We start from the raw sequence: 22,657 nt of genomic DNA, 5'->3' as shown, positions 1-22,657 counted from the left end.
GCTCATGATGTAACACTAAGACTAGACTAAAAGAGTTACACAACAATAACAGATACAGCTAAACACAATTTTCTTAAACTTAACATAAAGCACAGTTTACCAGAAGCCTGATGGGAGATTACATTTAGCCACTCCCAACACACCACACAACCCTCACTTAGTTGGGTTTTGAGTCTGGGGTTGGAACTGGGGCCCTGACCCACCATCACATGGCATCAAGGGCTGGAAAGGTCCAAGACAATCATGACAACCCACTGGCTCATCAGTTTAGGAAAAAGGCCTTTCTTCCTCTCTGGGCTTTAAACCTACATTTGCTGCCCAGGTGCAAGACCTCCCCCCTGCAGCAAATATTATAAACTTGTTTCTCCCATGATCCTACCTCAAGGGGGCCATGTCTGGTCAGCTCTTGTACCTCACGTGACCGTTCATGGAGATTGTGAAGGTAGTCCAATCTGGGTTCACTGCACAACTCCCACTCAAGGAGAGGCCCAGTTGCCAAGTCCACTGGAGTACGAAGCTCATGTCCAAACATTAGGGCTGCAGGAGTACGCTTAGTAGACTCTTGGACTGACATGCAGTAGGCCATTATTACAAGGGGGAGGTGCCTGTCCCACTTTTGCTGCTGGCGGGAGGTCAAGGTTACAGTTTGACTCTATGAACTCTTCCTCAGGTAAAGGACAGGTTTTAGCCAAATCCTGGCCTAATTATGGTCGCCGTGACAACACAACGTGCCCTGATGGAAATCCTAATTCTCAGCTCGAAAATGTTAACTGCTTCTGGTCAGGAAGCATGGCAAGCTGGGTGGCCAGTGTGTGGGTAAAGTGCTCCACCAGCCCATCACTCACTGCATCCTCAAAATTTCAATCTTAATTGCTGTGTAGTTCCTTGGGTATAACAAAGTGGCAGAACATCTCATTGACCAGACGCTCAGCTGTGGTAGCAACACTCTGGTCGGGTACAAACCTCATTAAGATGGAGCCAACCAGACTTGCAGCATCTCCAGTGACCCAGCCAGCTGACCCTCTGGTTTCTTAAAATTCAAGAGCGAGGTGAGAGAGGCGTGGTCAGTGGGCAGAAGTAATTTCTTCCCATAGAAATATGGTCAGAAGTGGCGGAGACCTAGCAACTCTCGACGGGTGATGCAGTAGTTACTGTCTGCTCTGCTGAGAGAATGGCTGTAGTAGGAGATGGCCTGCTCATCATTCTCACTGCCTCCCAGACCCGTGTTGTTGGAATCCATGTCCACAATAAATGGGCACTGCAGGTCTGGATAGGCCAGCACAGGGACCTAAATCAGTGCAGATTGAAGCCTTTTAAAGGGTGTGGCACAGTCCTCGGTGAGATGGAATGCACAGCCTTTCTGTGTGAGCTGGTGCAGGGAGCTTGCAATGGTAGCAGAGTCCTTGATGAGCCGCCTGTAATACAATGCCTGGCCAAGGAAGCTCCGCAGCTCTGCAACGTTGCGAGGAATGGGCCAGTTCCTCAATGTGACCACCTTTGAGGGGTCAGTGGAAACCCCTCCTGTGCTTACAACATGGTTATACTTCAGGCTCTCCAATACTGGCTTTAGAGGTGGGAACAAGCTGCCACACTTCTTCCGTGGTGTGAAGTTCCACAGCCTTAGTGCCCAAATATAGAGTAGCTCTGGGTACATCCACTGTGGCCTCCTATTTGGTCAGCATGTTTGGACCAATGATGCAGGGGTCTTGTATGTTGGCTAAACAGAACTTGTGGTCAACAGTGCAGGTAGAAACAGTTATCTGGAGAGATCTTTTTCCTACCACTCTGGCCCGTTCACCAGTGACTGCTGTGATACGGAGATCTGTGGGCTTCAAATCCTGTGGACTTGGGCCATCAATACCGGGAAGGGTACTAGTGCAAACCAGGGACAGTCTGGATCCGGCTTCTAGACGCCAACCCAACCAACCTGCAATTGTGGCTTAGTGAGGTTGGGAGGGTTTGTTGTGGGTGGCAGTTCCTACTTTATGCCACCCAACCTTACTTTGACTGTGGTGCTGGGGTTTATGCACTCGGTGCTGGACAGTAGCATGCGATGTGGCCCAGCTAACCACACTGGTAGCATTCACCTCTAGCTTGCCAGGGAGCTCTTCAAGTCCCCCATTGTAGCCATCGAGGGGGCATACTGGAGATTTGGTGGGTCATTTCTTTGTTGTTGCTCCCCTCACAGTCTGCCTGGTGCACTCAATGACTTGTGCTGAAGGTATATTCCTCTGAGCCAAGCACATGTTCAGCTCGTACTGCTTCAATTAGGGCTGTTGTTAAATTTTTTGGTACATATAGGTGAATGTGTTCCTGCAGTCTTTTTGGTTGGAGCCCTCAAACAAAGGCCTGGACAGCAAGGCCTTTGTGCTGCAGTCTCAAAGGTGGGATACCCCTGGAATTTTTTATAGTCGGAGGTCAGCAGTACGAGACTTCCATTGCCTGTCAAAAATTCTGTCCCTACTGGGGAGGTAGAGTGGCAAATGGTTCCTGCCGCCAATGACTCCTTGATACATTTCTCCATCGCCTCCCTCCCTCTACTCATACAAAGCTTGTATGAGTGGAGAGCATGGCGCCAGGAAGGAGACCAATGGTACAGTCATAGGGGGAATGTGGTGGTAAAGATAGGGCTATATTGTTGCTAGGTATTTCTTGGCCTGGAGAAAAAGGTCAGTAGAGCAGGGGGTGACACTTCCGGGGACCTGAAGGAAAAGTAAACTTGAGACAGTGGGCATGGCAGAATAAACTCCAGTTCACTGCCTTATTGTTGCTACTGTCCCAGTATCTGGGGACGTAGGTGTGGAGAAAGTTTTAGTTTCCCAGTGGTCGGTTGTCAATCAATCAATCAATCAATCAATCAATCAATCAATCAATCAATCAATCAATCAAACCTTTATTTGTCACATGCAATGTTACATATACATGTTACCTGCAGTGAAAATTTGACCCCCTTCTGACCATACTTACATTGCACAAACCTCACATTGGGAAGACAGGTCGGAAACAGGTAGGAAGGTAAGAAAACACTGAAAGTAATACACAAGGGGAGAGGATCCCACACTGTGCTCCTACAGGAGAGCAGTTTGAGAACAGAAAAAAACACCTCAGCACAGAAAAGCACATGGATCTTCATGTCTTACACCATAGAAAACAACATGTGACTTGCAACAGGGGTGGTATCGGGTATGGAGTTAGCTGAGGTACACAACAGCCCCATACGATCCTGCAGCCATCTTTCCGGCGCTGAACACAGCCATCTCCTGGCTGGCCCCGGGCAGCCGCATGAAGATAATGGTTGTTTGGGTTTGGTTTAGTGCGAACAAAGCTCATCCAATTTTCCAGCTGATCTAATGTCCATCACTGGTCCCCAGATCTATCGATTCCCTGTTGCAGAGTCGTGAGCTTCTCCAAGATCTTATCCATGTTATGTTCAATAAGCAAAGTCTGAGTACTCATGGCCTTGCCCATTGCAGTGTCGGCCAGCCCTTGTGGGATTTTGAGCAGCTTCTTTATTCTTCGATAAGCCAGGTTTGAGCCAATTCTGATCAGGCAAAACCTGATGGAACCTATCATGGTTCCGAATAGTTGGATGTCTTTCAAATGTCCTCTGTTGAGAACGTTGCCAGGCACACGACACTCCACTTTGCCAGCTGTTGCATGTCCAGCAGCAAACGTCTCTGCAGGATGATTGGGCTTCCTCGAGCCCAGGCTTCTCATCGATAAGAAGGTGTCAATTTCATTAAGAGACCAGTTGATCAAATCCATAATTCCTTAGTTTTTACAGAAAAAGACTGAGAGAGTATCAGACGAGACTAGACAAAGACAAAGAGCCAAACAGGAAAGATAAGAGAGGGAAAAAGATGCAACCACCTCTGTTAAGAGCCAAAAGAGCGAAAATTAGAGGGGATTAACCGTACAGGTTCAGTGTTGTGGATGATCATTGCAAAAACCTTGTTGTTCAGAGTGGTGGTGGGTATGGGAAGCTAAAGAGGTGTCAGAGAAATGTCCACAAAAGCACGTAGGAGATGTGAGGTTTGTTGGTGATAGAATCTTACAGAGAGCAAAAATCAGGGCTTAGGAAAAGATGAACCACCCACCAGTATTTCCGAGATTCCCAGCAGGCGGGATCTTAAGGCTGCTACGAAATTGCCCAGCACAGCCGCAATAGAGATATTCCCAAGCGTGGAAACACCTCTCCCTCTCCTCTGGGGCGAGCCTTGAACACCTGATCTACAGGGACCCCAGGACCACTGCCGCCTCTTGTACATGCTCCACCCACGTGTCACTGTAGATGATAACATCATCCAGGTAGGCAGCAGTATATGCAGCGTGCGGCTGCAGCACCCAGTCCATGACACGCTGAAAAGTGACCGGGGCTCTGAACACGCCGAACAGAAGTGTGTTAAATTGGTGCACATCTGCAAAACGTTGTTGCAATGCAGCAACATCCGCTTTCTGGGCCTGTGTGAGATGGTTATCAAAATGGAGGGAGGTGGGAATTGTGGAATTTGGCACCTCCGGACCCAACTCATCTCTTTCTTTCACCATGCTCACCAGAGAAGTGGTTTCAGCCTTTCTCCATGCTTTGTTTGTGTGGTTCCTCCCTTGTCCTAGTCAACATCTCCCACTTGCCGTGTGACCACAAAGAGTCCTTGCCCCCTTGGCGAGTAACTCCGAGTATCACCGGCCACTCGGCCTTGGCACAGAAGCTCATTAACCTATTTTAGTTGCTGGTACTGGAATATTTTGGATGGTTTCTACACTTGGAGCTGAGGAGTTTGTCTGCAGAAAGGTCACTTTTTCTGAACCTACTTACAGTGGTATGAAAAAGTGACCCCAACACTTTCATTTAGAAACTGCATTTTCTGTTTACTTGTATCTTTGTCTGATATTTAAATTTCTTTGATGATCTGAAACATTTAAGTATGACAAACATACAAGAAATCAGCAAAGGGACAAACACTTTATCACACCATTAGACTTGGATTGTAACCATTCTCAGTCACATGTTTAACTTTTGCATGTTGCTGTAGCTGGTATGTTCAATGGTATGTTGTGTTTTTCATGGACTAGTTCAACATTTCTTCACACAGTCACAGTTGATGCAAACCGCTTTCTCAATAATACTAAAGATTTTTGAAGCAATAATGATGCTTTCCCCAGTAACCAACTCAATTACACATTTTAACTCATTCTCCAAAATACTGTCTCCTTTTCGTGCTCTCTCTCACATGGACATTTTCCATGCAAATCCAAACAAATGTGTTCCTTGCTGGCCTCCTGCCGCACCCTGTCGATTACCATACATTCGACCTAGTTTTTTAAAAAAAAATTGTTTTGTTTTTGTGATTCTTGCTGGGGTTGTGGCGCAGGAGATCTAGTAATTGGAGCATTTGGTTGTCCAATCCCTGGCCGCTCCAGCCTGCATGCCAAAGTAACCTTGGACAAGATACTGAACCCTGAATTGTTTCAAGTGCATTCATTGTTCGTTCTAGTTTTATTTTCTTGATTGTCTTATGATTCTGTATTCTGTGGTGTTTGCATTTAGCTTCCTGTTTTTCTTAGTGTCCATAGGTCTTGTTATCTCCTTACTGATACAATTTCCTTGTTTTTTATTACATTCCTTTACTTCTGAGTTTCTGAGATCCTTTTGTTTGTATTCTGTTCACTCAGTCTTCTTTATTTTAAACTCAGTCGAATATGCATGCAGTGTATTTGTCATCTGTTACTTCCTGTTTTAATTTGGTGGTCTGGAGTCTCTTGTGCTTGTATTTAGATCTACTTCCTAGAGGCTTGACCTTTGAATTTGACCTTTCAATAAAAAAATGTGTAAAATCTGAGTGCCTGATAATGAGATTGGGGCCCTTCCACTCCCTGGCTGGATCAGCTCTGTCTCATCAGCAGCAGTATACAGTGAGGTCAATAAGTATTTGATCACCCTGTGATTTTGCGCGTTCTCTTACTTAGAAATCATGGAGGGGTCTACAGTTTTCAGCATAGGTTAGATTTCCACTGTGAGAGACAGAATCTAAAAAGAAAAATCCAGAAATCACATTGTATGATTTTTGAACAATTTATTTGTGAATTACTGTGTCAAATAAGTATTTGATCACTTGAGTCAAAAAATAATAATATTTAGTACAGAAGCCTTTGTTAACAATTACCGAGGTCAAACGGTTCCTGTAGTTCTTCACCAGGTTTGCACACACTGCAGGAGGGATTTTGGCCCACTCATCCATAAAGATCTTCTCTAGATCTGTCAGATTTCGGGGCTGTCGCTGAGCAACATGGAGTTTCAGCTCCCTCCAAAGATTTTCTATTTGATTTAGGTCTGGAGACTGGCTAGGCTACTCCTGAACCTTGATATGCTTCTTACGGAGCCACTCCTTGGTTTTGCTGGCTGTGTGCTTTGGGTCATTGTCATGTTGGAAGACCCAGCCACGACCCATCTTTAATGCTCTGACTGAGGGAAGGAGGTTTTTACCCAATATGTCACAATACATGGCCCCATTCATCCTCTCCTTAATACAGTGCAGTCGTCCTGTCCCCTGTGCAGAAAAACACCCCCAGAGCTTGATGCTTCCAGCCCCATGCTTCACTGTAGGTATGGTATTATTGGGATGATACTCATCATGCTTCTTCCTCCAAACATGGCGAATGGAGTTAAGACCAAAATGTTCTACTTTTGTCTCATCTAACCACAGGACCTTCTCCCATGACTCCTCTGGACCATCCAGATGGTCCCTGGCAAACTTCACATGGGCCTGGACATGGGCTGACTTAAGCAGGGGAACCTTCCATGCGATGCAAGATTTTAAACCATGACGTCTTAGTGTATTACTGATAGTAGCCTTGGAAACGATGGTCCCAGCTCTCTTCATGGCATTGACCAGCTCCTCCCGTGTAGTTCTGGGCTGATTCTTCACCATTCTTGGCATCATTGAAACCCCACGCCTGGCCCCAGTCCGAGGGACATTGACAGTCATCATTAGCCTCTTCCATTTCCTGAAAATTGCTCCAACAGTTGTTCTTTTTTCACCAAGCTGGGTGGCAATCGCCCCATAGCCCTTTCCACTCACTGTATATGGACCATCCAGTCTCTGCCAGATGATCTATCTCTCAAAGCAGAAACCAGGCCTAGTTTGTGTTCCTTAGATTTATAGTTTATGAGTGCTAGTAAGAGCATTTCTCCTTGTGTTTCCGAGTGTGCTTCCATCCTCTAGTCTCAAGAAGTGGTTTCCTATCCACTGGGATACTCACCTCAACAATTCACCTGCCTGCTCATCCTTTGATGGCTCCCTCCTCTATGGATTCACAGAGCTGTGGACCTTCTCGCCCCCTGCTTCCCCACTTAAAGGTCACAACCTCACCTCATCTGAAACCTGAGCCATTTCCAGCCACTCCCTTGCTCCTCTCATCGCCTCATAAGCCCTCTGAGTGAATATTTTAAGAACTTCAAGGTACATCACAGTAAATGTCTTTCTGAAAGTGCTATGAATAATTTTAAGGATATAATTCCTCCACTGTTATCTTCCTCAATGTCTTGTGCCAACACCAAGTTTACTGCTCCATCGAGTGTTTTGCGTTTGGGTCCAACATCCTGCGTGCTGCACAGCCGTACCTCGACAGTCTAAACTGGGAGGCAACTACAGAGAGTACCGCAAAGGAACACAAAAACAGGGAACCTGAGAGGACACATGGAACAATAACGTATTATAAAAATGCAAAGAGGAGGGCTGTGTATCAAACTCTAACAGCAGTGCACAGTCACATACCTGCATTCATGACAAAGACCAACAAAGTAGAATGGTTAATTTTGGTGAACAACCAGTGTGAGCCCTGTGTGAAAAGACGGCATAGTTCGCTAGTCTCTTTCCTGGTAACGAAGTCTCACATGGAACGAACATCTAACCCAACATAAGGATGACAGAAGTAACCCACAGCAAATGATATTTAACCAAAAATAACCAAGTCAATTTCTATTAATGTTATGGACTAGCAACATGATTTCTTTCCACAACATTTACATTCGTTACCTCTGTGGGAATCCTTCATCACTCTGAAGATTACTCACAATTCTGCGCCCTTCATAGTCAATGCAGGGTGACATTTGCAATAGTAGGTGATGCCATTGTCCCATTTAGCAGGATTTAACTTCAAACCTTTTTAACTACACTGCTTCGCCAACTGGATGTAACTAATCAATTAGGTATGAGCCTCCTATTGGACAAATACTGAATGGTGATTATCTTTCAGTTGGCAACAAGTTGCCCAAATGATGCAATGAGTTGCTTCTCATTTCTTAAACAACCTTGTTGAAAGACACATCTCGTGGTCGTGGAAAAGATGATAGTGTGTGTAAAAAGGGTCAAACCATTGTCATGCATCAAGCAGAGAAAACAGCTAGTGGACAGTGGGGACAGAGCATCTTAGAGGTAGGAATGTGGCCAGAAAAAAATGTAATTTGCGAGGGAGCATAAAGATTGGATTCTGGAGCACTGGAAGAAGGTCATGTGGTCTGAGTCCAGATTTACTCTCTTCCAGAATGATGGCACATCAGGGTAAGAAGAGAGGCAGGTGAAGTGATGCACCCACCATGCTTGGTGCCTACTGTACAAGCCTGTGGGGGCAGTGCTCTAGGACTGCTGCAGTTGGTCAGGTCGAGGTTCAGCAATAGTATGTGCTCCAAGAATGAGGTCAGCTGACTACCTGACTATACTGAATGACCAGGTTATCCCATCAATGGATTTTTTCTTCCCTGATGGCATGAGCATATTCCAAGACGATAATGCTAGGATTCATCGAGCTCAAATTGTGAAAGAGTTGTTCTTCCAGCATGAGACATCATTGTCACACATGGATTAGCCACCACTGAGTCCAAACCTAAACCCCATTGAGAATCTTTGGCTGTGCTGGAGAAGGCTTTGTGCAGCAGACTCAGGTTGTTGGTAAAAAGTTAATGCAACACTGGATGGAGATAAATCTTGTGACACTGCAGAAGCTTCTCGAAACAATGCCACAGCGAATGAGCGAGTAATCAAAGATAAAGGCGGTCCAATGAAATATCAGAGTGTGTGACCTTTTTTTTGGGTGGAGACTTTTTGTTTAGCCAGGCAGTGCATGTTACAAAAGCAAAGACTATCAATAATTCAGAACACAAACACTGCATCATCGACCCAGGACCCTGACAGAGGCCATGTTTCCATATTGCACATGTACTGTAGTGATGGAAGTGAAATGAATGAAGAAATACATAAAGGCAACACGTGAACAAGAGGAGCTTCATAGAGCTCATCTTAAAAAAGCAAATGTGTTTGCCACAAGATCACATTCAGGTCACAATTGTGATGGGAAAAGCTGTCAGACAGGACAGGCTTTAAAAAAGAAGACGCCTCTTGGATGAAAGTGGAAACTCCAGAAACCTTTTGCATGAAGGTGTAGCTGTGTACAGTGACATGTTATGTTTTTCAGTATTTTTCCTATTTTGTTTTGGCGCTCTCTTGTCCTGTGTCAGTGTGCACAGTTTGGCTTCCCTCGTCCCGTTAGCCTCAATTAGTCCCAGCTGTGTTCCCTCTTGTTTCACATCCTCGCCTTAGCCTAGGTGTATTTAAGTCCTCTGTCGTCCTCTGCTTGTTGTTCTGTTGGCCTCTGTGTTTCCCTGTATTCCATATTTTTGAGTCTCCAGTTCTCTCCTGAGTTTTTGTGTCTTTGAGTGTTTTTGCCACAGCAATAAAGCTGCCTCTTTCAGTTCATCCTTTTGTATCTGCGCCCTGTAATTTGGATCCTCACTCTACCTGCTGCACAGCCGGACCTGAAAAGTTCTTCACGCAGTCAGAGTTGAAGTAACACTTCTGTCTAAATACTGTGAGTGTTTTTGAAACTCTGTTTTCCTCGTGAACTGGCTTCAGAACACATTTTCACCCACTTTCTCAAATCTTTCTCCTTTGCGTGCTTTGACCAGAGAGACGTGCGGAGATAATCCATGCAAATGTGAAAATTTTCTATACAAATGTGTTCCTGCTGCACTCATGCTGCACCCTGTTTTTCTTTTTTAATAATCGTTTTATCACTACAAACATCAAGCAGCTAAAACATCCACCTGCTGTACCACCCCATTTAAACCACTGTAAACACTGGTGTGTTGAACACCCACAGCTGTTGCTGCATGTGTGTCTGTGTCGTCCACTTGGTCTCCGTCCTCTTTGTTCCCTCTTTAGGACGCTGTTAATGAACAGGGGAGTGTCACTTTCTCTCTGAGCTGATCAGGCTCTTTGAACTGTTCTGTGCTCTTCATTTAAATCCAGACGTGATCACATTTTCAAACTGTAGCTCCTAAACTTTGGAACAGCTCTTCACGACATCTGAATCATTACAAAAAAAAGTTGCAATAATTTGTATCGTGTTTTAAGAAAAAAATAATTCTTACCAGTTGCTAAACTGATTTAACCAATCAACAAATATGAGATGTGAGCCTCTCCCAGCTGTCACTGGGTCAGCTGATCCAGGCTTACATAACTTTTAATGTAAAGTAGTTTTATTTCCTTATTCATTTACATCTGAGATAGAAGATAATCTGCATTTTGGGTTTTTTGCACTTTGCATATACATTACAAGTTTTATTCAAACAGAGTGAATCCAGCAGCTCTGTGTTTGATCCTCCATCAGCTCTTCACTGTAATCCAGATCTCCTAACATGATGCTCTGCTCCGGACTCAGCAGCACACTGTGTGAGTACAACACACTGATCATCCTTTATTTATACATGAAATCAGCTGCACATGTTCAGTCTAATCCTTTTCTAGCTTTCCACTGTGCTGTACTGTGACATGCTTTTCTTTCTGCTTTATTGGATCAGTTCATCTAACATCCTAAATACATGTTTGCATCACCTCAGCAGGACAGTTAGGCTTCACAGAGTCCTGAGAGCAATTCATGGCTGATCATTTACTTTGAAGAGTTGAAGTCAAACTGTCAACACAAATAAGTTTATTGACAAAGATGAAGAGAATAAATGTGTCATTGAAATCTGCTGTTTAGAAAGAGTTTCCAAAGAATCCAGGTGTGAATGAAAGCAGCAGCTTTCTCCTGTTTGCTTTTCATTTCTGTTTCATGTTTTGAGGTGAATTCAACTTGATATCAAACACACAGTCTGACACTGAGCTTTCTTTCTGTCTCTTTCAGTGCTGGCAGCAACCTGTTCACTCATCACTTCAGGTAAATGCTGTTTTACTGCTTCTTATATTCTGGTCACAGAGAGCCTTTCTGTGAACTTTCTCATTATTAGAGCTCACCTCTTCTTCTTCTGTCTGTAACTACTAAATATTGTATTTGTGTGATCTAAAATCTAAACTCTATCCTTCACACACACCTTTTTAAAATCTTATTTCTGTTCCCAGTGAAAATGAAATGAACCCTGTCTGGTGGCTGCTGGGCGGGGGGGGGGTTCTGGATGTTGTGGGGCTCCTTGTTGACATGTGAGGAAATCAGGGATAGAGGCTTTGGATTGCAACCTGGTGGGGGGGCTCACACTCACAGTATTTAGACAGAAGTGTTACTTCAACTCTGACTGCGTGAAGAACTTTTCAGGTCCGGCTGTGCAGCAGGTAGAGTGAGGATCCAAATTACAGGGCGCAGATACAAAAGGATGAACTGAAAGAGGCAGCTTTATTGCTGTGGCAAAAACACTCAAAGACACAAAAACTCAGGAGAGAACTGGAGACTCAAAAATATGGAATACAGGGAAACACAGAGGCCAACAGAACAACAAGCAGAGGACGACAGAGGACTTAAATACACCTAGGCTAAGGCGAGGATGTGAAACAAGAGGGAACACAGCTGGGACTAATTGAGGCTAACGGGACGAGGGAAGCCAAACTGTGCACACTGACACAGGACAAGAGAGCGCCAAAACAAAATAGGAAAAATACTGAAAAACATAACATGTCACTGTACACAGCTACACCTTCATGCAAAAGGTTTCTGGAGTTTCCACTTTCATCCAAGAGGCGTCTTCTTTTTTAAAGCCTGTCCTGTCTGACAGCTTTTCCCATCACAATTGTGACCTGAATGTGATCTTGTGGCAAACACATTTGCTTTTTTAAGATGAGCTCTATGAAGCTCCTCTTGTTCACGTGTTGCCTTTATGTATTTCTTCATTCATTTCACTTCCATCACTACAGTACATGTGCAATATGGAAACATGGCCTCTGTCAGGGTCCTGGGTCGGTGATGCAGTGTTTGTGTTCTGAATTATTGATAGTCTTTGCTTTTGTAACATGCACTGCCTGGCTAAACAAAAAGTCTCCACCCAAAAAAATGGTCACACACTCTGATATTTCATTGGACCGCCTTTATCTTTGATTACTCGCTCATTCGCTGTGGCATTGTTTCGAGAAGCATTTTGCTGTGAGACAAAACTGCACATTCCAGGGTGGCCTTTTGTTGTGGGCAGTCTGAGGTACACCTGTGCACTACTCATGATGTCAGATCAGCATCCTGATGTGGCACACCTGTGAGGTGGGATGGATTATCTCAATATAGCAGATGTGCCCACTACCACACATTTGGACTGATTTGTGACCACTGTTTGGGAGGGATGGTTATATTGTGTATCTGGAATGAATTTTAGGTCTCTACGTCCATCCCATGGGGAATGGGAGCAGTAACAAAGGTGTTGCGTTTATATTTTTGTTCAGTGTACAAAATCCACTAAGAAGACAAAAACAGCAGGAACATTAATAATAAAAGCATAAATTTAATAAAAGATTTAAAAGTTAAAAATTTAAAAGATTTAAAAGGGTATTAACTGGTCAGGAAAGCCAAATCAAATAGATATGCTTTCAATCTGGATTTAAAGGACTGGATAGAGTCAAAATGGGTCAAGTGATCAGTTTGATATCAATCTTTTGTGATACACCGTCATATTTACATTATTTGTACAGTGCCAATGATTTGCTTTGGTAGCTGCTCAAATTTCACTGCAGGGCAACCTGCATGTGGCGAATAAAGCCTTGATTGATTGATTGATTGATTGATTGATACCAAAATTAGGGGGAATTTACGACTGTGCGCTATGTGCTTCGAATATTGTGTGTGGTTTTTGTTTTATACAGTTGTCAGTCAGGCCTCTAACTATGAAACAAATTACACTCCAAAAGACCCCGGGCTTCTGAAAAGATGACCCGGGCTTAAACCTAGCATTTATTTTACATTATACATTTACATTATTACATTATTATACATTTATTTTTATTTCAGGCTTTATCAGAGCTCAAGTTTCTCCTCCTGTGACCCCCATATCCACAGGGAGAGTGGTCACCTCTAACGGCCTCAGTGTTCATCGCCTGAGCTGTGGTAAGATGGAAAATAGTGTCCAAGAATTCACTGCAGATCAAATTCAGACTCTCAGGCTAAATTCAACAAACTTAACAAGTATTGGATGAACTGTTTATAGTTTACAGCCTTTTTATGCACAGCTGCTTATTTTCAGTTTAAATTGTATTTTCCTGATCAACAAACCAACAGTGCATTTATTCTTTAAAAAAGCTCTGAGGATGTTGGACTGTGTATAAAAGTTCAGAAACATTTGATGTAGATTAGAAACAAAAACACTGACTTAAAGTTTCCTCCTTGATCAGAGTTAATGTAATATCCACTGTGGTGGTGTACAGAGGTACAATCCTCATTATTTATGGATCTGCAGCATCTGAGTCTGAAACTGAAGCCTGAAACCTGGATTATTGCATGTTGTGTTGAGTTGTTCCTTTTCTCTCATACTGTGTCTGTATAACAGTGGGTGGAATGATCATTGTGAGGTCAGCTGAGTACAGATGTGGAGGTGAAGTAATCTGCTCTCACGGTGACGCTGTGAACAACGTGAGGAACAGGTGAGCACTGTGGGATGGTAGAAGTGAGCCTTTGATTCAAAAGAAGAAACAAACTAAAACCTGTTGAACAGCTTTACTCAAACTAACAGGAAGTAAATGATCACCTGAAAGTAACTTGTTTCATATCTTTGAGCTGAAAACCAGCTGTTTCTGTCTCCCTGCAGCTGTGATGGAAAAACCGAGTGTGACATAAAGTCAAACATTACTTATGATCCTGGAGTCTGCAAATACCTGGAGACCACCTACGACTGCTTGCCACGTAACGACTCTGTTAAACCTGTGATTAGAAATGACTGATGAACCCAATCTGTACATGAATGATTACAGTTTCTATGGGATCTGTGTCTGTTTCAGGCCGCAATGTAACATGTCAAAACTTCCAGTCAAACCTTCAGTGTGGTGAGAACACAGCTTCTATGTCTTTCTACATTTAATGCAGTTAAAAATATCACCATGGTTACAGTTTGACTCTATGAACTCTTCCTCAGATGAAGGACAGGTTATAGTCGTCTCCTGGGCTTATTATGGTCGCCGTGACACGACCACGTGCTCTGATGGACGTCCTGACTATCAGCTCCAAAATGTTAACTGCTTCTGGTCAGGAAGCATGAACTATGTAACTAACAGGTACAGATGCTGACTCTGTTTCTTCAGCTCTCCATCTTCTCTCAGATGACGCAGTGAATTTTTGCTGATTCACCTTTGACCTGCGTTCACAGCTGTAATGGGAAAAACAGCTGTACTGTTGATGCAAATATCTCAGAAGACCCGTGTCGTGGCATTTATAAGTACCTGGAGGTGTTTTACACTTGTCAGGGTAAGTAACTCAAATAATAAACTTCTAAAGATAATCTTTTAGGGTCGGTACATTCAGACTTGTTTTTGAAGTGAATGAAAATGAAAATTCTTCATCATTTTTAAAAGATGAACCTTTCTGTGCTGAAAAGAATCATCAGAAAATCATCAGTCACGAAGATTTCGTCAGTTTGTTTTAGATCCTGAGTGAACACCTCGTGATTTAATCATCAAATAAATACAAATATTATAAAATAATGATAAAATAAAAATAAAACCAATCAAAGTGACATTTAAAATTAAAATCAGCTGACATTTAAAAACAGAATTCAAAAAGTGTTTACAAAGTCATTTGAACGAACAAAAGGTACTTTTATTCGTACTTCGTACTTTCGTAATATTTCCTCTGAATGCGAGACGATTGGAAACTCTACTAACTAACCTTATGAATAAAATAAAGTTCACTATCAGTAACATCATAGCACCCACCCAGCTGTATAGAAACTCCGTCATGCTAGCTATTACACAGTACGAGTTGTTGTAACTGACTGTAAAAAGTCAGCACAGCTAAAATAAACTCCACCTAAACTTGGTTTATATCTGACCCAGATAGACTGCAGGTCATAACTTCTTACCTGAAGTTCAGTTCACCTGACACTCGGACCGGCGGCCTCCTCGGGTCTCTGCTCCTCTGCCTCCTCTGCCCGTGTTTAAAACTAAATATGTTCCCTAAATCGGTGACAGAGCTACAGACCCATGACAGCCTTACCCAGTCAGCAAGCAGCTATGACCAGCACTACTTGTGCAGTTAATAAGAGGACAGGTAATGTTTGTCGCATTGTTATGCTCATTTGTTTCAATTCGTCAGTTGCCACAAGACAACTGACCAATGTGTACGTAATAAGCTAATACTCCTGGGTGCTATAGAGTACAGTGTACGCTGTACACCATACTTCATGGTTTTGCTGCATCAGTCTGCCTCTCTGAGTTAATTTGTGTTTCTCCTACAGCTCTGGACCGCCCAGGTCTGATGCAAGCCAGATCCTTTTATTTAGTAAAAATGGGATTAATAGTTAAACATTATTGTTGAGGGGCACAGACAGGACTCCGCACGCACACAAACATTACAAACACAAGGGCACTTTGGGCACCCATCAGGAAAGGGGGGGTGCTCAAGCCCCTCCCGCCCCCCCTCTGCACGTGCCTGGTGAAAGGGGACAATCTGGGGATCCGTGGGTCCAAGGGGAAACTCACACGTTCATATAGTGGGGAAGTCACACAACTGTCACACAGGAGAGGAAAATTACTCACAGTCTGAAAAACAAGCACAAATTCACGGAGCTGAGAGAATCGCTAACGTGTCTCGCACAACCGTCCAGCGACCAGAAGCACAGCGTCCCGGCCTTAAATGGTGGGAAGATAATGGCAGCTTAATTGCGAACAGGTGTGTGGGAGGGTGGGAGCCCACAGTGAGCTCCGCCCAGGCAGAGCGGTGAGGAGAGAGTGAGAGAGAAACAATACACATGTAGCCTTGCGGGGCCGGCTGGGTAGACACGGGGACGTGACATGTTCACTCCGTCAGCTGTTGAACACCTGCTGCTGATTTAAGAAACACGCCCATGTTAACTGGTGACAGTCACAGTTTAACGTTTTCAGCTGTGTGCGCCCTGTAAAGTAACACCATCAGGATGTTCTACATTTAATGACGCACATCGATGGATTGGTGCAGGCGTATCTCAATAAGTTCTGCTCAAATAACTGGATTATGGATTCCTCATAACCAGGTGTGTTATGAGGAATGTTGTCACAGTTTATTTATAATGTGTTGTTATAAGCTGATTAAAAAACAGAGCCATCCAGTTACTATGTTACAGCGCCACTGTCAGGGTTCCTGGGCCGCTGACCCAGCGTTTTCAGTTTGGTCTTCTGTCAGTGTTTAGTTTTCATGTTGGTTTCCTGTTTTATTGTGTTAGCCTTTTGTCTGTGTGTACTTTGTTCATTTCTACTTCCCAGTTTCTCATTAGTTAGTTCAGCTGTGTTCTTACCGGTTTCTAATCATCCTCATCATCCAGTCGGTTTCCCTGAGTTCCTGGTATTGTTCTCACCTATTCTGCGTGTGGGCTTCCGTGCTGGCTCTTTAACTGGCCAGCATGTCGTGGAGTGGGTGGGAGGTGTCGTCCAACATCGTCCTTCTCTTGGACAACATCCACGTCTCAGACACCACCTTAAGGGAGTCCGGCTCCATCCCCACAACATTACTGGCCTTGCAGATCAGTTTATTTAGTCTGTTAGCATCTGTGAACCTCAACCTGTTGTCCCAGCATGCAAGAGCATAGAGGACAGGACTGGTAACAACAGCCTGATAGAAAATCCTGAGCACTGTCCAAAACACACTAAAAGACGCAGAAAATACAGATATCTCTGGCCTTACTGTAGAGTACCCAGTCTACTTTATTTAATGTGTACTCTGAGGTATTTATAGTCCTTCACCGTGTCCACGTTGACCCCCTGGTTTGAAACACAGGTCGCAGCTTTCCTGGTCCTCCTAAAGTCCACAATCAGGGCTTTTGTCACACTGAGCTGCAGATGATTCTGCTCGCACCATGTGACAGAGGAGTCGACCACAGCCTGGTACTCCATCTCATCACTCTCACTGATGCATCCAACCGCTGCAGAGTCATCAGCAACCTTCTGAAGATGGAGGTCTCTGTGCAGTGGCTGAAGTCTGTGGCGTAGAAAGTGAAGAGGGGAGAGCATGGTCCCTTGTGTTGCCTCTGTGTTCCTGATCACATTGTCAGACACAAAGTGTTGAAGACGCACATATTGTGGTCTTCCTGTCAGGTAATCAACAATCCAGGACACCGCAGAGGCATCTACCTGCATCACTATCAGTTTATCACCCAGGAGGGTCGGCCTGATGGTGTTGAATGCACTGGATAGTCAAAAAACACGACCCTCCCAGTGCTCACCGGTTGGTCCAGGTGGGCGTAGACACGACTGAGCGTGTTTGGTACAGGAAAGAGGGATGACGTCTTCCACAGCACTGGTGCACAGGCCTCGAGGACACCGGGACTCACCCTGTCTGGTCTTTCAGGCTTTTTTAGTGGAGTCGTTCATTTGTCTCTGAACCTGGTCCTAGGTAAAAGTTACAGGTGGAGCAGGAGTGTCAGGACTTTCACAGTATGCTCAGGTGCAATGAGGAGAAAGAGGGAGAGAGAGTGGTGTGGCTTTGGACTGTAGGCTGACTACAGTTAAGTCAGTCGGGGGGTGAGCGTTAGCTGCAGTGTCAAATCTGTAGAAGAACAAATTCAACCTGTTGGCCCTCAGCTCTGCTTTTGAATGGCGTGAGTCCAGTGACGCTTTTCAGGACTTTTCAAGCTCCTTAGACTACCGTGACCTGGGTGACTGAGAACCTACAAAGACATATCTTCATGCCACTCCAGAGCTTTCTCATGTTGTTCTGCTGGAGTTCCCACTCCAGCTTTCTCCTGCAACTGTCCATAGCCTCTCTGATCGTGCCCTTCAATAAAAACGAAACCCTTTCCACCTCCTCTCTGTGGCCCTCTTTTTATCGTTGAGGAGAGCTGTGATGTTCTTTCACCCACGGCTTGTTATCCGAATAACAATGTATAGTCCGAGCTGAGATAATGGAGTCTGAGCAGATGGTTATGTAATCACTGATACACTCAGTGTCCTGTGGGGCTCGTAACGTATCTGCCTGTTGCCTCATAACAAGTTCTCTCTCAGCTGGTAAAACAGACGACATACTGTGTGAAAGTTGGAAGTATAGCATTCAAAGTGATGTAGTGGAAGTCATCCAAGGTGGCTATGAAGGCATAGAGTGCTGAGTCTGTAACCAGGTATCGCAGAAGGAATAATGTCAAATGAACCTCATCAGCTTAAATTCAAATAGACTCAGTAGTGGAACACGGCTAGGTATTTTCTTTGTCTTTTGAGGAATTATTAATCTGATTATTGACATTTTAACTTTACAATCATGCTGCAGCTCCTTCCTGCCCTGCTGGTTGGACTTGGTTTGGAGGTCGCTGTTTCATCTTTAAAAGCAGCTTGAAGACCTGGACTGATGCTGAGGTACATCAGGAAATAACAGCAGCTGTCGCTGCATCACTGATGATATAAAGACTTTCTGTCTTTGACTGATTTTAAATGCATTCTCACACTTTTCATCTTCTGTGCACCTCATCTTCCTCCTCAGAGTTCCTGTCAGACACTCGGTGGAAATCTGGCCTCATTCCACAGCACAGCTGAGTACACCTTCATCAGAGAGCTCATTTACACAGCAGCAGGGTCGTATACACCAGCTTGGGTTGGAGGCAACGACAGAGAGACTGTAAGTGTTTCACAGATAAAGAGGATGAGCTGCAGCTGTTTCTGATATTTCATATGTTTCTCTTCATATTCATCAGTTTGATTCAAAGGTCAACATGTGACAGACTGATTAATCAGGACTTTGTTCCTGGAGACAGATGTTGCTGTTGACTTGACTTTTCTTTTCATTTTTTACCTGCACAAACAAAATGAACCTTCGTTGTGTTCGAGTGGTGTAAGAGGTCTCATGTCTGCACTCTCAGCATAGATGCATCAAAGTACATCAGAACAAACTGAACTTTATTCTTCCAGGAAACTGTGTGGAAGTGGAGTGATGGTTCCCAGTTTGACTTCACAAACTGGGGTAATGGACAACCTGACAACTATGGAGGAGAAGAAGATTGTATGGAGATAAACTTTAATGGTACAAACTGAAAGTGGGCCTGTTGATGAAATGTGTTTGGTTTTTATATTGACTGAAGTCATGTGATCTTAGGTCTTTATAAGAACTGTGTTTGTTCTTTTTACATTAGAGAAGAAGAAAACATTTACAGCACAGACCTCTGATTTTATTTCTTTGTTTTGATTCTTTACAGGACGAGATTTTGTCAACGATGTGGGATGTAACTCACAGAGAGGGTTTGTTTGTGTCAGAGGTCCATAACTGCTCCTTCGTGTTCTGACACGTCTGACATGATGATGTCACAGCCTCACTGCTGATGTCACTTCCAGCAGGATGTCAAGCCTCGATGACATCACTGCTGGAGGGTATTGATCAATATGATTTCCTATCACAATAAACATGAATAAATAGATATCCTGAGCAGCAATCAGTCTCACCTGTTTTCCTAATTTCATTCTCACTTTGTGTAATATACTGAAAATAATTTAGTAAAGCCACACACACAGGTTTGTGTAAGTGACACAATATAGAATATAATTTAGAAAATTCAAACAGTCTAGCTGGTTTCACTTCCTAGCTGTAAAAGCACGCTTCTGCAAAAGCATGCAGTTTCCTGTCAGCACTTTTTTGGCACAGAGTGTACTCAGAGTTAGGCCTTTCTCATATGAAGCAATATAATCAGCATATAAACATTTAAGATAATAAATTTAAACCTCAACACCTCCCAGCCCATTGTTTATTCAGTGGGCTGGTTTCACTCATTATGCAAATGTATGTTTATAAGAATGGGGAAACCTGCAGTCAGCTGAGACTGAAGAAGTCACTTGGATGCAGTGGCGGTCCTAGCCTGTTTGGTGCCCTGGGCGAACACCCCCTCTGGTGCCTCCCCACCCCGTCCCCTGTACTCTCTACCCCACCCCACACCCACACATAAAATATATTAAGGATTGTACATTAACATATTTTACTGTAAAAACTGTTATTTTAACAAATAAACAACTGACAATGGCTAATTAACCTCTGGGGTCGACGGACGCGCCGGTGCATCAAAATCACATGACCAATTTAAGACAACACAGCTACAAGATGCAGCGACTCAGAGTCTCCATTTCAACTTGGGTCGAAACTGCGGTCTTCAAACTATACGCCAGTTTTTGAATTGTGTCGATGGGCCACGTAAAACCAGAGTTATGCTAAAAAATACACACAATGTTTTTTTCTGAACAAAACAGTGGTGTTTACAGCGGGAACAACAGTAAAAATGACGTTTTCTACGGACAGCGCTAGCAAACACTCTCCGCTTGCGAGTGAAAATGTCACGACTGGGGCTGCAGCCGTGTGAAGTTCGGAGAAGGAGGACTTTGCAGCACTTACTTGAGAAGCAGGGAGGTTTATTAGAGAAGACAGAACACAAAGTGGGGATGGCAAAACAGAACTGAGGATAACCTAAACTGGGAAAACTAAACTATAGAATGGCAAACCTGAAACACGAGAGGAGAACTGCAGGGAGAGCACATAGTGGAGACACAGAGAGGTTCACGGAGCAACGCAGAAACACAGGGTGACACAGAGGATGAACACAGACGACGCGACGAGGAACAGAGGCAGACACACACTATAAATACACAGAGACACACTGGGAAATCACACACAGGTGGGAGACACAGCTGGGCCTGATTAACCTGACGAGACAGGGGAACACTAACACCAGGGACCAACAGGGGGAGCACAAACCCAGGAACCCAGCATCCAAAACCCCAAAACACAAAACAGCCCATAAATAATAATAATAATAATAACATCAATAAATACACTAAACACAAAATCACTGAGTAAGGACTCAGGACCATGACAGAAAAAAGAAAAAGAAATAACACCCCTTCCCTATTTGTGCTAGATTTTAACATGTCAGCCAATCAAAAAAATGATATGGCAACATGTGTCACTTGTTGTTTAGGCAGAAGGGGAAGTTTTTAGGAGTGACACCCGCAACGGAAAGCGGGCGAGCGAAAAAAAGAGAGAGAGCAAGTTTTCATATGTGAGACATTAGTGACGTTTAGCGTGTTTGAAGGCTGTAGTTAGTGTGTTGTGTAGTTATTGTTTTGTATTGTGTGTCAGTGAGACTGCTGAAATTCATATTTGCCCCCAAAAAGCCATAAAAGGCAGATTCCAGTGTAAACGCTGTTCCCACATGGAAAACTGGACTGATGCACCTCCTGCTGTCAGACCTGCAGGGTTTAGGCCTGTGCTGTTATCTTCTGTCTTATACTGAACACAAACTATTTTTTTGGACTGGCACAAATAATTTGTGTGCCTTCTTATTTGATGCAGCACAGCTGATTGTTCTGTAAATAGATTTAAATGGTTATATAAAAAAACGCCTGAGGACATGGCTGCATTTTTAAATGGTAAATGGCCTGTATTTATATAGCGCTTTACTAGTCCCTAAGGACCCCAAAGCGCTCTACATATCCAGTCATCCACCCATTCACACATTTTTAGGTAAATAGTACCATATAACTTTGTTGTTTGCAAAATTTGTGCATATCTTTAGAAGTGTACAATTTCTATTTGCATTTCAAGTTATGAAAATGATTTGTTAAACATGTTTGTGGGTTTTACAGTAAAAAATACAACCTTTTTCTACTCGGATTTTGAATTTTTTTGTCTGAATTTAGATCAATTGTGTATATATAATAATATAATATAATATAATATAGTATGCCAAAATGAAAAAATAACTCAAATTTCAGATATTTGAGGTTGTGCTGAAAATAATGATACCAAACAAGGCAAGAAAAACATATTTTAAAGGTGAAATATAGAGGTAAAATCAAAAGTAGTCAAAAACAGCCAATTATACCCTGGACTCCAGAGGGTGAATATTGTGCTGAACACAGTCCAAAAGATTCAGTAAGCTACATCAGTTTCTACGGTTTACTATCATAGCCAAGTGGCTAACAAACAAAGTTTAGTCTGTTACTGTTACTATTTTTAGAATTTCTTCTTGGACCAACTGTAACCCACATAATTTCCTTAGGGATTAATAAAGTATTCTGATTCTGATTGTTCCAGGATAACCTGCCATTATCCAATCACACATCTGCTTACCTGTATCTTTTGCTCGTTTCCCCTCCTCTTTTTTTCTTGTTTTTCTAAACTGAAGACCTGATGGCTTTAAACTTGTCTTGTCCACCTTCCATTGGTTTTAATTTTGCACCCATCCCCCAACCCGAGGATCACC

General features: G+C 43.4%; 1 protein-coding gene across 1 annotated transcript; it reads left to right on the top strand.

The window, feature by feature from the left end:
• The first annotated feature begins 10,656 nt into the window (after positions 1–10,656).
• LOC146645922 (L-rhamnose-binding lectin SML-like) lies at positions 10,657–19,761 on the top strand. Its single transcript, XM_085393479.1, has 12 exons — positions 10,657–10,727; positions 11,182–11,214; positions 13,258–13,353; positions 13,793–13,886; positions 14,051–14,145; positions 14,241–14,285; positions 14,375–14,513; positions 14,606–14,703; positions 18,688–18,773; positions 18,898–19,032; positions 19,323–19,434; positions 19,607–19,761. The coding sequence occupies exons 1-12, from the start codon at positions 10,694–10,696 to the stop codon at positions 19,672–19,674; spliced, it is 1,035 nt and encodes a 344-aa protein (XP_085249605.1). The 5' UTR covers positions 10,657–10,693; the 3' UTR covers positions 19,675–19,761.
• The last annotated feature ends 2,896 nt before the right edge of the window (positions 19,762–22,657 follow it).

Source organism: Rhamphochromis longiceps, linkage group LG20, assembly GCF_057381845.1.
Source record: "Rhamphochromis longiceps isolate RC_006_pf linkage group LG20, R_longiceps_female_GT1.1, whole genome shotgun sequence".
Classification (NCBI taxonomy): domain Eukaryota; kingdom Metazoa; phylum Chordata; class Actinopteri; order Cichliformes; family Cichlidae; genus Rhamphochromis; species Rhamphochromis longiceps.
This window is presented reverse-complemented; position numbering and strand designations above follow the sequence as displayed.

Bases quoted from the DNA above. Each gene is read 5' to 3' on its own strand.
- LOC146645922 (XM_085393479.1), top strand. From the start codon at position 10,694: ATGATGCTCTGCTCCGGACTCAGCAGCACACTGT. The intron at 13,354-13,792 runs GTAAGATGGAAA...TCTGTATAACAG, and splicing joins TGTTCATCGCCTGAGCTGTG to TGGGTGGAATGATCATTGTG. The intron at 14,514-14,605 runs GTACAGATGCTG...CTGCGTTCACAG, and splicing joins ATGAACTATGTAACTAACAG to CTGTAATGGGAAAAACAGCT.